At 59.5% G+C, this 14,124-nt stretch overlaps 2 protein-coding genes across 6 annotated transcripts in view; both read right to left on the bottom strand.

Annotated features, from left to right (window-relative positions):
- Positions 1–409: 409 nt before the first annotated feature.
- SYT12 (synaptotagmin 12) lies at positions 410–9,512 on the bottom strand. Of its 3 annotated transcripts, none has more exons than XM_064715319.1 (8): positions 9,198–9,512; positions 6,698–6,969; positions 5,312–5,505; positions 4,561–4,953; positions 2,129–2,344; positions 1,936–2,056; positions 1,640–1,773; positions 410–1,075 (listed from the first exon to the last, which is right to left on the bottom strand). In XM_064715319.1, exons 2-8 carry the CDS (start codon positions 6,732–6,734, stop codon positions 902–904), a joined length of 1,269 nt encoding a protein of 422 aa, XP_064571389.1. In that variant the 5' UTR covers positions 6,735–6,969; positions 9,198–9,512; the 3' UTR covers positions 410–901. The 3 variants fall into 3 exon arrangements, with proteins under 3 accessions (XP_064571389.1, XP_064571387.1, XP_064571388.1); XM_064715317.1 differs by having other exon boundaries at positions 6,698–6,908; XM_064715318.1 differs by having other exon boundaries at positions 6,698–6,761.
- Positions 9,513–12,245: 2,733 nt separating this feature from the next.
- Positions 12,246–14,124, bottom strand: part of PTDSS2 (phosphatidylserine synthase 2) — a 29,771-nt gene continuing 27,892 nt past the window's right edge. For 2 of the 3 annotated variants that reach the window (XM_064715312.1, XM_064715314.1), the window contains exons 11-12: positions 13,914–14,099; positions 12,246–13,135 (exon numbers count right to left, since the gene is read on the bottom strand). In XM_064715312.1, coding sequence (XP_064571382.1) covers positions 12,979–13,135; positions 13,914–14,099 — 343 coding nt within the window. In that variant the 3' untranslated portion in view covers positions 12,246–12,978. Of the gene's footprint in view, positions 13,136–13,228; positions 13,389–13,913; positions 14,100–14,124 lie in introns of those variants that run through there. The other variant, XM_064715313.1, reaches the window with a different exon arrangement.

Here is a 14,124-nt window from a genome sequence, read left to right as displayed (position 1 = left end):
AAATTACAAAATTAGGGACCTTTTCCACCTGCCGTGGGTCACAAGGCAAAGATGTTCTTCTCTATGCCCAAATCTTGGATAAAACAGGTTATAGGGTAAGTCACAGCCCAAGACCAGGATTAGGGACTGGAATAAACAATCCCCAGTTGTGAGAGTTGTGTTAAGGAGCAGGAATTTGGAGTGCTGTCCTGAGCACTCTGAGGGTGAGTTTGGGTTGGAAAAGTGGCTGGGGTGGGAAAAGCTGCCCCTGATCCTACTGGACCTTTAGGGGATGTTCCCAGTGTGCATCTGACCTCAAACCCAAGAGGTTGGAAACCAAGTGGTTGGAAACCAATCCCTGCCTATGCAGCCAGTGGAGATGGGCAGGGATTTGCTGTGTGGGGGAACAGACGGGAGGAGAAGCTGTATGTAACAATTGATTTTCTGCTGTTATTGCTCCCTTTTTCCATTCTCACTGGAAACATTCCAACCCTGGCACAGGGCACCAAAGTCACTACAAAAGATCCCCTCAGGATCACCACCCACGCCAGGCTGGCTTTTGGCACCCCCCTCACGATTCCCACCCAGAAACCACCTTCCAAAGGAATCCCACCCAAGAACCACCTTCCAAAGGAATCCCCCCTCTCCCTCGCTCAGAGTCCCCATTTGAGGATTCCGTGGATTTCGAGGCCGTTGGGAGAACGCGGAACGCTCAGGAGCTGCAGTTTGGGGAGGTTCCTGCTGGTTTTGGTCCATTTGGCTCCTTCCTGGCAGCTCTGGCCCGGCACTTCCAGTGCTGACCTGGAATGTGCCCACGGAGCTGCTCTCCGTGCTCCGGGTGCTTTGGGCCCCTCAGCAGCTCGGCCCTGTGGGTGCCACCGAGTCCCTGCCCTGGGCCCGCTGTCCCCAGGATCTGGGGACCCTAATTCCTGCGCAGCGGGTGCCACATGGAGACGGGCTTGCGGAGCGTGGCCAGCATCTGGTTCCAGTGCGTGGTGCCCATGCCGCTGGCCGCCGGCCCGATCAGCACATGGCCCGTGTTGTCACCGCGCCCGTCCTCGCCGCTCTCGGCCACCGTCACGCGCAGGGACAGCTCCTGCCGGGCACGGGGATGTCACCACACACACACACACACACAGAGCCAGACGCGTGTCCCTGTGCCCTCTGCAAGGGGACATGCACCCACCAGGCCAGCACATCCCTGCGTCACCACCCAGCCTGCCATAGCCCACACACACATGGCCCTCTGGGCCCACACCCTGTTCTTGAGGCCCCCCAAATCCCTAAATACCCACCCTCATATCCCCCCCAGACTTACACATCCCCCTCTTTTTACCCCACATCCCCCTCTTTTTACCCCACATCCCCCAACCCATCTTCGCCCTGTCCACATACCAAACCATCCCTGTGCACCCTGCTGTATTCCAACCCACACATCCATATCCTCCCTCCAGCAGCCATTTCCACACATCCACACCTCTCCAAGCAGCCCCCACACATCCATATACCCCACAACAGCCCACACACACATCCACCCCAAACCAGACCCACACACACCCACAACCCCCAAAATGAGTCCCCAGAACCCCACACCCCCAGGAGCTCCCCTGAGGAGCCCTGGAATGTGCCCCCTCCCCAGCCCCCCCAGGCTGGGCCAGACCTGGAGCACGATGGCGGGCACGGAGAAGATCATGGCCTCGTTGAACACGGGGTTGGTGTCTCCCCTCTTCACCGCTGTCTTCTTCTTGCTGATCTTCCTCCCGTCCTGCAGCAGGTACACCTTGACGAAGGGATCTGCTCGGAGGGCAGGAGAGGGATCAGTGTTCCCAATCATGTGGGGAAAGCAGGGGGACCTTTCTGGTGGCCCTTCCCAGCAGGTCTGTCCTCACGGGGAGCCACTCCCATGTAGCAAAACGGGATAAATCAGGACAAACCCCACCTTGGAGCCCCCCTCACCTGCAGTCACCTTCCCATTGCTCCACACCAGGTTCTTGGCTTTGACCACCACCACAGTGAGCCGCTCGGCCGTGGGCAGGTAGCTCAGGGAGAGCAGGATCTCCCCCACCGTGTCCACCGCCTGAGGGACACCACAGTCAGGACACAGCCACGTCCCAAAGCCCCGCAGGGAGCAGGGACACCGCTGGCTCACCTTGTTGGTGTCCTGCAGGTAGAGCCAGGCGTTGAAGGGGCGCGTGGCCAGCTCCAGGTCGGAGAGCTTGAGCTCGGCCACGCCGGTGCTGACGCTGCGCTCATCCTCGTCCACGCCGAAGACGGAGAAGCGCAGGCTGTTCTCCTCCAGCGCCGCCGGGTCCAGCGGCACCGAGAAGCGCTCGTCGAACGCCACCGAGTAGGAGCTCCTCTGGATCTGCCGCGGGAAGGAGGAATAGCCCTGGCACGCCTGGGGCTGGGGGCTGCAGCCCTGCTCGGCCCCATCTCATGGGGATCCCCAGGGAACGCCCCATCCGACCGGGAGGGTTTATTCCCGACCTGACCGCAGCAACTGCTCGGTCATTGGGGTGAAAATCAGGGCTGTGACCTGCCCCAGTGACTGTTAATTAGTTTAATTAGAGAATCAGCGTTGGCCCAGTGCTCTCAGATAGATCCCAAGCCCCTGGGAGTGTGGATGCACATCCAGCTTGGCCATATCAGGCAACAGGATTTATGGGTACAAGGCGTAACCCTCAGCCATTCCCCAAGCAGAACCAGCTCCTGAATGTGCCCAGTGGGAATGGAGCTGTGTCCCTGTATCAAGACATTCCCTGGGAGCAGAGGCAGCAGCAGCTCCCATGGCTCATCCTGCAGGTGCTGATCCCAAAGAACTGGCTGAGGGGGAATGCTCTGAAGTCATGGATTTAGGGATTTTTTTTTCCCATTACTCCAGCCCTGTTTCAGCATCCAACATGTCACAGGGAAACCAGGGGTTTGTCCCATGGGATGGAAGGTTGCAGCCTTGGATAGCACGGAGCAAAGTGGAACCACCAGCTCCCCAAAGCCACCCAAATCTGGGTGGAGTAGGGACCTCTCTGTGGGACTCTGTCACCCCAAAAGCCCCCCAGGAGATTTTCCTCTGAGGACTCTCCAGTCATCTCCTCCAAGGACTCTCTCCTGTCTCAATCTGCTCCTAACCCTGCTCCATCCCTGGGATAAAGGACACAAAGGCAGCACCTGCCATTCCTGCCTTCTTGGTCCATGCTCTCCCACTGGATACCACCAACCTCCAGAGTTCCTCTGTGTGAAGAGCAGATTTTAAAGCCCTGCAGATTTTACAGACTCTCTGTCTGCAGCCCACGCTGTATTTTGGGAGCTCTGGATCAAGTACAACCAAACAGGAGCTGCTATTTAAAAACCCTCCAGAAGCACTGGGGAAAAAAAAAGCAGCTGGGTCTTTATCCATGGCCTTGGGGCAGCTGAGGAGGTAAATTGTGCTGGTGAATTATAAATAATGACACTAAATAATAAATATCTCCAGAGCATAAATAAAGAGCCAGAGATTTGGATGGGAAAATGGTCTAAAAGGGCACTGTGGAAATATTTTGGAGGCAGCAGCCAGTTTGTGGGGATGGAATGGCACCTCCACCCCAGTGGAGAGATGCCTCAATGGGGACCAAATTCCCACTCCTTGCTGGGATATCCTGATTAAATCAAACTGACTCTGCAACAGAGGAGCTGCTGGAAGAAAACTGAGGCTCCTGCTTTCCAAAAGCAGCTTTTGAGGCACTTAAAAAGGGAGGTTTTGCACCAGAGCCAACCCTGGTTGTGGCTGTCAGCGCTGCCACATGGATTTTCCACTGCCACGTCCTTTGTGGGGAGGGAAAAGCACTGGGGCTGCTGTGGGAAGGAGAGGGACTGTGGGGACTCAGGGGACTGTGGGGACATGGCAAGGCACCAGCAGCACCTGCCCAAGCTGCCACTGCCCCCCAAATCCCACCCCAGGCCTCCACATGCCACAGGGTCCCTTCCCCAGCAGGGACAGCCAAGCAGGAAAACCTGCCCCCAGCCACGCTTGGAGATGACAAAGTCAGCCCAAATCCCAGCCAAGAGGGGAGAGACATTCCTGCCTCTGCCGGGTTTCTGATATGCAAACCCTCCTTGGACATCCCTCAAAATCCTGTGCCAATCCAGAGCTCTCTGCTCCCAAATCCCATCACTGCTGTGGGGAGCTGAGACCCACCTCAAAATCCCATGTCACCCACATCCAGCCTGGAATTCCATACACCCAAAACCCATCATTTCCTTGGGGAGCTGATATCTCCCAAATCCTGTGCCAAACCATTCCTCATCCTGGCATGCCTGGAGCTTCCAAACCCCACCATTTCCTTGGGGAGCTGTTATCCCCCAAATTCTGTGCCAACCATTCCTGATTCTGGTGTGCGTGAAGCTCCCTGCTCCCAAACCCCATTCCCCACTTCCTTGGGGAGCTGATATCCCCCAGATCCCGGGCCAACCATTCCTGATCCTGCCATGCCTGCAGCTCCCTGCTCCCACCATTTTCTCGGGGAATGAGCCCAGGGGACGCTGCCCCCCAGATCCCCGGGGTGATCCAGGCGTTCCCAGGGCTCTGTCGGGGAAGGAGGGGCTCACCCGGGAGATGCCGACGATCTGCTCGGCCGGCAGGAGGCTGATCCGCATGAAGCACGACTCGAAGCGCGCGTCCTCCTTCTCCAGCAGGTCCTTGCCCTGCAGCAGCGTGACGTGCAGGGCGGCCGCCCTCGCGTCGTACTCCATGCACACCTCCACCTGCCCCACCGTGAAATCCTGCCCGAAGTTGTTCCCGATGGACGAGATGGAGTTGAGCGAGTCGGCCGAGATGGATTTCCGCAGGGGGCCGTAGTGGGCCAGGCCCAGGTCTCTGCCCATCAGCTCCAGGCTGCCCAGCTCCTGGATGCTCTCCAAGGTGTCCTCTGCCCTCAGGCTGCTCTTGCGGGACGAAGAGCTCCGGCCTGGAGCCCGCTGCGAGCCCGGGGCCAGCCCTCGCTGCCAGGGAAAGGAGAGCAGGCGCTGCCACCCATCCCAATCCCATCCCTCTGTGCCGAGCAGGACAGCTGGGCTTCTCCTATCCCATCCCAATCCCAATCCCACTCTCCGTGCCGAGCCGGACAGCTGGGCTTCTCCAGCGCCTCCTTGGACGCATCCCGGCCCCTGCCTGGCCTCAAGCTGCCGCGGCAGCGAGCCCGGATCTTCCCGCAGCTCCCGGCTCCAGCCATCCCCCAAAAGCTCCAGCAGCCCCAGGCTGCTGCCTGTGGCCGTTCCACCCCGCGAGGGGATCCAGGAGATGCTCCCACCCCTCCGGCATCCCGCAAAGGGAAGGAGACAGAGGCAGCTTCCCCCTTACCTTGTTCCTGATGTCCGGGCACGCCGCTCCGTACTTCTGCTCCAGGTACCGGTAGTCATAGTTGGGGAAGGGGGACGGGGCCGGGTAGCTCCCGGAGCGCCACAGCTTCCACAGGTTGATGGCTGCGATTCCCAGCAGCGCCAAGGCGCCGGCGGCGTAGAGCCCGATCTCCCAGCGCGGGGGGCTGGAGGCCACTGCGGGGACAGAGGGACAAGGGGACAGGGGCTGGTCACCACCCCGGCAAGGAGCCTCAGCCTCGGCTCCAAGCTCCAGGCCGAGGAGCGGATATACGCAGCTCCCAGCCGGGTCGGGCAGAGGCTCTGCCAGCCAGAAATGCCAGCCCTGGCTCGGCTTTCCCGGGAGATGGAGTTCTCCTGTGCCCCCGCTCCCGGTGAGCGGCCGTGTCACTCCCCAGGTGCCGGGGGTCCCTTTGCTCTGTGCTGCCGGCAGTTGTGCCCAGCGCACATCCGCATCGCCCTCGGCCCAGGCAAAGCCGGGAGAAGGGAAAAACCAAAGGGAAAAGCTGCGGGAAACAGGCAGAGAGCCCGCGGGGAGGGAGCGGCGGGCTGGGCTGCGAGCGGCTCCTGCTGCATTGCACCAGCCTCCATCGCCGCGCGCCGAACCGGCACCGAGCGCCCCGTGCGACACCGGAGGGACGGGGACAACGGGAGAGAGAGCGGGAAACGGGAGGAGGATTCCTCATCCCGGAGTCCCCCGGCAGCCCCGCGCCGCAGCGCTCCCGCTGCCTCCTCCGGAGCCGGAAAAAGCCCGAAGCCAGGCTGAACTCCCACATCGCATCCGAGCGCAGGGACAACCTGCTGCTCCCCCCAGCCCTCCTCCAGCAGGAACAGCAGAAGGAGCTGAGCATTCCCAGCCAAAGCGAATTGGATCCCCGGAAAAGCCCACGGGGAGCTCCGAGGTTAAATATTGGGATGGGACCCGGCTCCTGCTTCATCCAAAGCCCTAAAGGGCTCTGCTCCATCCCTGCATCCCGGCCAAGGACGCTGTGGGAAGCAGTTGGAGGCTTCCCGTGCCAGAGCTCCCAGGCTCCTGCTATGGTGGAGGGGCAAAATTGGGAATGAAAATAAAAATAGCAGGATAATCTTTTACTGGCTCCTACCTCTGAGGAACTCCTAGAGCAAATCCCAGCTGAACTGGAACTTGCTTCCCCCTCATCCCTGCCTGTTTCTGAGGGCTGAGCGCTCAGGTTGGAAAACTTGGAGGTTTTAAGGGTTTTACCCTTGCTTTAGGAAGCAAAACCCAGCGGGCACACGGAGCAGAGGGTTCTCCCCATGGAAAGCATCGAGGACCAGCCCCAAAACGATGTCGGTGTGAGCGCCAGCAGCTCTGCCCCGACCCCTTCCCGGCTCCCTGGGGAGGACTCACCGCTGAAGCGGGATCTGCTCACGTGCCCGGTGTCCATGGCAAACGCTCCCGGCGAGGGGACAGCCTGGAATGCGTGAGACACGGCACACAGCGTCAGGATGAACGGGAGGACTCAAAGATCCAGTGCCTGGTGGTTTTCCAGCAGGGACTCTCCATCACTTCTCCCCCTCCATCGCTCCCGGCCCTGGCTCCTCTCAGGCACCGGCAGGAGCTGCAGGAGGGACGGGAACGCTCGGGAAGGGGCAGAGCTGCTCGATTTGCCACGGGAGCCTCTAAACAGGAAACATTCCCAAGCTCTCCGTGTGCGGCCCTCCAAGCCCTTTGCTGCTTTTCCAGCTGAAACCTTCCTCTGCCTCCTGCAGTCTCCCAGCCTTTGCCGAGGTTTGCCCTGGGCCCAGCCGAGGGGGGCAGCCCCATTCCCCCATTTTGGGGTTTAGGGGATGTGGTTCCCCAGGAATCAGCTCCTGCAGTGGGAAAGCTCTGTTGCCTTCCCCCCCAAAAAGGGTTTTTCACAGTCAGGTCGAAAGGAATTTCTCTCCCAGGCAGATCCCAGCACAGGCACCAGGGATGCTGAGGGGGGTTTATCCAAGCCAGCTACTCCTGCTGTGTAAAGGGGGCTTTGGAATCCCCAAAAACACCCAACAAGCAAATCCAGGGATTTGCTGGAACTGACCAGCACCCCCTGTTCCCTGACATCCGTGCCAAGGAATCAGAGACCATGGAGAGCTGTGAGATCCCACAGAACCCCACAGGGACACAACCTCAGCACTGCACCTAAACCCCTCACACCTCCCTCTGAGCCCCCAGCCCTTCCCCAGAATTCCCAAAGCCCACCCAGGGAGCTGGACTGGCCTCAGGCACTGCATGGGGGTGATCAACTCCCCCCAAAACCATCCAGGCTCGGATTTTAACAGGCAAAAGTGGGAATTTCATGGCATGGATATCAGCTGCGCTGGCCTGGCCCCCTCTGCAGGGGCACAGGGCCCATCCCTGGGACAGCAGGAGGATGGGGAGCCCTGACTGTGACCCGAAGTGACAGAGATGCTGGGATGGGGCTGGGAGGTGCCCAAATCCTGCCCACCTCCTCCCTCTGGCACAAACCTCCCTATGCAATGGATAAATTCCCAGTCCTGCCCTGGCTGGGAACATGCTGAGCTCATGTCATGGCCTGAGCTCAGCTCAGGGCCCACTTTGCTGTTTAGAGCGGAAAATTGACATTTTAACAGAGCAACATGATGGAGATTTACCCTAAACTGCCTCTTTTTCTGCCCTGAAAAGCCCCTGTACCCAAGCAAGGTGCTCTGATCCTCTCCCTGCTTCCCAATTATTTTAATATGAGAACAGCAAAGTTTACAGGACTGACTTTCCCTGCAGGAGGACAAACATCCCCTTTAAACCCCCTCCATCTCTTCCCAATTTCCTCTGGAAATTAGAAGGAATTCCTAATTTTTCTTTCCTTTCAGAGCTTCTCTCCCCCAAACCTCCCTCTCTAATGAGCTCTAAGCAGCAAGTTAAGCAGATTTCCAAGGCATCACCTGGAAAGAGACTGCAGTGCTCAGCACTGGGATGAAACCTAGAGGTATTTTCCTATTAGGAAAACAGCATCAATCTCTCCTGAGTGAGGAAACGGGGGCGGAGGTGCTCAGGGAAGGATTTATGGGGTATTTTTTGTTAACTGAGCTCTTCCCTGGAGCGTTGCACCGAGCTGCTCCAACACCCCCCTGACCTGCTGCTCAAATCCCTGGGAAATCAAGCCCGAGGCATTGGGAAGGGAAGAGGCACGGCTCTCCTGCTGCTGGCAGCACAGGGATTGATGGGTTTTTCACCCCCAGACCTCAGCATCAGGCTGCAGAGCCCTGGTTTGGGGTGCAGAGCCCCAGAAAGGGGTGCAGAGTGCCGGATTTGGGGTGCAGAGCCTTCTCCATCCATCCCAACACCCCAGGGCCAGGGCAGCTTCATTTTCCCTGGGAGCTGCTGCAGAGCTCAGGTCCCTTTTCCTGCTTGGAGGGACAATATAACAGCTCAAGGGGGGAGAGAAAAACAGCACCAAAGCGGCCTGTCCCCCCAGAAAAGGGGTCCCCAGCCTTCACGGGGCTGTCACCTCGCTGCTGCCAAGGCCACAGGCACAGACACCCCGAGTGTTGTCCCCAAAGCACCTGGGCCAGCCTGGCTATGATCCCCGAGCACGCTGCAGTCCCCAAACACCCCAGCCCGGGTTCCAGCGCTGTCCCTACCCATCCTCGCTGCCTGTCCTGCCCCGGGGCCGGAGCGCTGGGCCCGGGCTGAGCTCAGCTCGGTGCCGCCGGTCCCGCAGCGCTGCCCTGGCCAGCCCAGCCCGGCTCCAGCCGCAGGGCACACCAGCGGCACGGATGGAGTTTGCTCCTGGCACCCATAGAGACGCATCCCAAACTTGCCAAAACAGAAGGATTTGGGCTCTGCTGTCACCCATCGCCCCCTCCAGGGGACACATCCCACCCAACCCGGGCCCCCCGCGCTTTACCTGGACAGGTACAAATCCTCAGGGACCTGCGGAGCATCCGCCGAGCTGGGTCCGCTCCCTCGGGCCGGGGGGGACCCTGCGAGCCCCGGGGCCGGCGCTGGGCACCGGGCAGAGCCCCCCGCGCCGCCCGGGGGTCCCCAGCTCAGCCCCGGGATCCTCGGGTGGCCCCAGCCCCGGGATGCTCCCCGGGCCCCGTGGGTCCAGAGCCAGCCCGGGATCCGGGATGGATCGGGATGCCCCCCCGGAGCCGGGATGCTCCCGGCGGTGCGGGACCCGGAGCGGCTCCGCTCCCTCGCCCAGCCCAGCCCGGGGCGGAGCCGCCGCTCACCCGTGCCATGAGCTGGGCGGGCTCTGCGCTCGCCGGACCCTCCCCGGGGCTGGGCCCGGCCCGAACCCCCCGGCAGAGCCCGGGGACCCCGGGGGGCTCTCGCTCTGGTTTGCCTGCCAGGCTCACAGCCTTCCTGAGGAAGCTGCCATTAAAAAAAAAAAAAAAAACACCTACAAAATTTACCCCAAATCCCTACAAACACACCCCAAATCCCAGCCAGGAGTGAGGCGGGACAATGCCAGATCCCCCATCCCACACCAGAGACCCTCTGCTGTGTGCTTGGCCATACCAGGCTCCCCCAAATCCCCCCTCCCAGGGACTCCCCGGTCCATCCCAGTGCAGCTCCAGCTGCTCCTCCCTATGGACCCCAACGAGTGTTTCTCCCCATGTCCCCTCCCTGTGTCCCTCAAGGGCTGCAGAGCCCCTTGTGGTCTCTGATCTCCACCCCAAAGCCGAATCCTTGGGGTCTCCCTCATCCCAAACAGCTCGAGCTGTGTCCCTCCTGCCATGGGGACACCTGGTGCTGTCCAGCCAGGACTTGGCTTTGGATCTTTCTAAGAAAAACTATCAGATCCTCTCCCTCTGCAGCAGAAAGTGGAACCTTTTGGGATCTGGTCCCAAAAGCCCCTCGGACAGTGTGGCTCCATGCCCACCACACCACCGCCATTGGAAAGATTGTGCCTTCGCATCTCCCTGTGGGATCTTCCCTTTCCCTCATATCCATGGCTTCTGCCACCTGACCTTAATGCCAGGCGACTTCCAGGGCACCAAGGAGCAATTTCAGATAGCAGGAGAAACACTTTCCTCGCAGAAAATGGAATAATTGCGATTTTATGGGGAAAAAACACCCACACGACCTGAGAAAAGGTGGGGTCAGAGGCCATGGAGCAGTGTGACATTCCAGAGGCCCTATAATTCCCAGGAACACCCACATCCAGCCCCGGGGCCAGCTCAGGGCTGGCTGCTTCTCCCTGCTCTGGAACGATCCAGGGAGGGCAGCACTGGGAGATGCTCCCGTGATTTCCTGGTACAAGTTCATTTCCAGGGAGAAAACACAAAAAGTTTTACTGTACCAAACACTGCCTGGGTGGGAGAGCAGCCAAGGCTCCTTTCCATCAGGCTTCCTGGCTCTTCCTCCGGGCACAGCTGGAAAAGAGCAGGCCATGGTCCCTTCCCACTTCCCAGAGCTCCTCTGCATCCCCAGGGATGTGGCAGGATGTCCCTCTACAGGACAGCTCGGGTCCAGCACCCTCCTGCACGGCACCTCGGGGCTCACCACTCCACACTGGGCAAAAGTGACCCCCAGAGCTGTTACACACGGAATTGGATCGGGCTGAGGTTTGGAAATTTCCGAGCTGGGCACCTGGATTCACCCAGCCTCAAACAGACACCAACTCACCTATTAAAACCCCTCCTTTTTAAAGCCAACACTTACCTTTGGGCAGCTCTCCATGAAATCAGTGTGACCACAGGTGGGATTCCTGCTCCACGTGGGCTGGACACTCCTGAGAGTGGAAGCAGGAGCTGGCACCTCTGCTCTCCCACAGGGAGGGTCCATTTTAGGCCACACCAAACGTTATTCCCATGAGGAATCTTGGCTTCCTTCCACCTCCCCGCTATGAGGCTGCTTTGAGCACTGCTCCGACACTCACAAAAGGATTCCTAAACCCAGGTGAGTTTGCAATGAGCAGAGCCCACCTTTTTCCCTGAAAACCTGGACACATTCCTTACCTCAAGGCCCAGCACCCATCCACCCATCCTGTGTGCTGGAGGGGACACAGCCCAGGCCCCCTCAGCCCCCTGGCTCTGTGTGTGTGAGGTGACAGGAGAGGACACTGTCCCAAAGGACAAACTAGCACTCAGAACTGCATGGGCAGGATCCACGCTGTCCCTGGGATCCCCTGGATGCACACAGATGAGTCAGTGTATCATGTACAAGGTCAAAGCTCCCGGATCTTTCTGGACATTCCTCACCAGGTGCTGCCAGCGCAGGTAAGTGGCCCTTTGGTGGGAGAGGGGTGCAGTGACAAGTCCCCCTGTGTCACCTGGCCACCTCCCCAGCTGGGGATTCCCAACTTCCCATTTTTTACAGGTGGAAAGCATTTGAGACACTAAAGCTGGGAGAAATGCAGATGTTGGCTGTCATTCCCGTACAGGACAAAACCTGTACGTGTGCTGGGCAGCAGCTCCGCAGGAAGTTTGGGGTTGCACTCTTGGAACTGTACTGTGGTGTTTGTGTGGTTTTCTCCTGGACAAACACTTCCCTGAAAAGCAGCCAGATTGGATTAGGCAGTGTCAGGGTGACGTCAATGCCCGGGACAGCGACGCGAGGGCTCGGAGCAGAGGGGACAGAATCCGTGTGGATTCTGCAGTTCTCACATTTTGGAATAATGACCTGGGGAAACAAAGCAGCCCAGGCTTCCAATTCCCTCCCAGGCTGCTGAGTCACCAGCACAAACACTGCCTGGCTCAGGATGCTCCCTGGCTGTGCCGTGCCAGGGACGTGCCTGGCCTGGGCCTGCTGGTGCCAGGGGGACAGGGATGGGGGTGTGACACTGCAGGGATCAGCTTTCCCAGAAACCCCCACTCTGGAGCTATCCTGGAAGGAACAGAGCAGCCACAAAGGGTGGCAGAGCCTGATGTGCTCCTGTCAGACCCCAGAGCAAACCCCCTGCAGCAAGGACAAAGCAAAGAACTCCAGACTGATGGGACACTCCCGGTTTCTGCTTGTGACACATTTTACTCCGCAGAGCAAAGGCAGGTTGGCCTTTCTCACTTCACCTTCCCTTACATTTAAGAGATGACCGAGACTAAAAGAGAAATTAAAAATAAGAGCTAAGGAGAAGTTGTCAGTCTCCCCAGAGCTGGGACACACCACCCACGGGCTGCAGGCTGCTCCAGGGCGTTGGGAGTCAGAGGGATGCCCCGTGGAGGGGCTGGAGCAGCAGCGCAGTGTGGCACATCCTGTGCAAGGAACGCAGCTTGGCCACACGTCCCCGTGTACCCGTGGTCACCCACTCCTCCTCCGCAGCTCCAGGGAGTTCCAGCAGGAAGAACAGAATTCATTTCCCGTGCCTGGTCTCTGTACACTCCAAAACAAGTGTTGCTAATGCCCAAAGGCCCCACGGAGCTCTGGGTTCCCTGGGAATGGAGCAGCAGATCCCTGTGTGCCGTGCTCCCAGCCCCATCTGCACAGCTGGATCCCAGGCAGGCACACAGCACCGGGGGGAGGCCCTGCCCCGTGTGCAGGCTCAGCACTGACCTCCCCCACACACACACCTCCTCTGGCCCTGCCCTGGTGACACGAGGAGAGAGGGGGCTGTGCCAGGGCCATCCTCCCCGTGAGGATTCCCACACGCTGGAACGCTAACAAGGACAATGAGGAGTTAGGTAGGATAAGGTTGGGGCTGTGCACCAGGGCACCACGAGTTCCTGTCAGCCCCGTGTCCGTGCTCAGAGCTTCCTCTCCCGCAGCTTGCTCCCGTCGGGCTCCTCCAGCAGGGCTGAGTGTCCGTCCCCGTTGCTCAGGCATTTGTCCTTGTCGTGCCTGTGCTCCTGCCTGTGCTCCTGCTTCTGCCGCCGGATCTCCTTGTAGCGCAGGGTGATGTCCCTGCAACACACACAGCACACGGCTCCAGCCTGCAGGAGAGCACCAGGGAGCCTCTCTGCGCCGAGCTGCTGGGGATAACAACTCACTGGAGCCTCTGGCTGGGCATTGCTACCACTGCTGATGGCACTGATTCACTGGCACTTTGTGTTTCTGGCTGGGGTCCTGGCTCTTCCCACCTCTTCCAGAGCACAACAGCCAATCCTGCAGGAGCAGCCACTGCTGCCCCCTCCACACAGCATTGCACTTCAAACAGCTGTGGAATGATTTGGGTTGAAAGGGATTCTAAAGCCCATCCCCTTCCACCCCCTGCCATGGGCAACCTTCCACTACCCCAGGCTGCTCCATCCCACCCGGCCTTGGACACTTCCAGGGATCCAGGGGCAGCCACAGCTTCTCTGGGCAGCCTGTGCCAGGGCTTCAGCACCCTCATTTTTCCCCACACCACACCTAACCCTGCTCTCTGGCAGTGCAGAGCCATCCCCCTTGTCCTGTCCCTCCAGCTCCTGATATGTGCAGAGCCATTCTCCCTCCAGCCCCTGCTATGCAGAGCCCCTCTCCAGTCCAAACTGGAAGGCTGCTAATTCCTTAGGCCCTGTGCAGCTGCTTTCCATGATCCAGACAGGAAGCTGCCAGGATCAGGCCCAGGGAGCTCCCTGTTCATTTCAGAACCTGCACCCACCCAGGAGAGCTGTGCCCTCTCCCCAGGCACTCCCAGTGGGCACATTTGAGGGTGGGGGTTGAACAAATCCTCCCAAAGCCCAGCTGCAGCCCCACTCACCGGATGAAGAAGCGCCAGGCTGTCCAGGTGAGCACCAGGATAATCCCCAGGATCCAGCACTGGGTGATGTAGAAGGGCAGGGAGAGGGTGAGCGTGTAGGGGTCATACTTGACCACGATCAGGAACTCTGTGGCAGTAATAGCAGCAACCAGCCAGGCCTGCTGGCCCAGCTTCTTGTGGAACTTCCTGCAGGGGAAACACAGACAAAAAA

The sequence above is a fragment of the Zonotrichia leucophrys genome, chromosome 5 (assembly GCF_028769735.1).
Source record: "Zonotrichia leucophrys gambelii isolate GWCS_2022_RI chromosome 5, RI_Zleu_2.0, whole genome shotgun sequence".
NCBI classification, from domain to species: domain Eukaryota; kingdom Metazoa; phylum Chordata; class Aves; order Passeriformes; family Passerellidae; genus Zonotrichia; species Zonotrichia leucophrys.
Note: the sequence above shows the minus strand (reverse complement) of the source record. Positions and strands in the feature narration are given on the sequence as shown.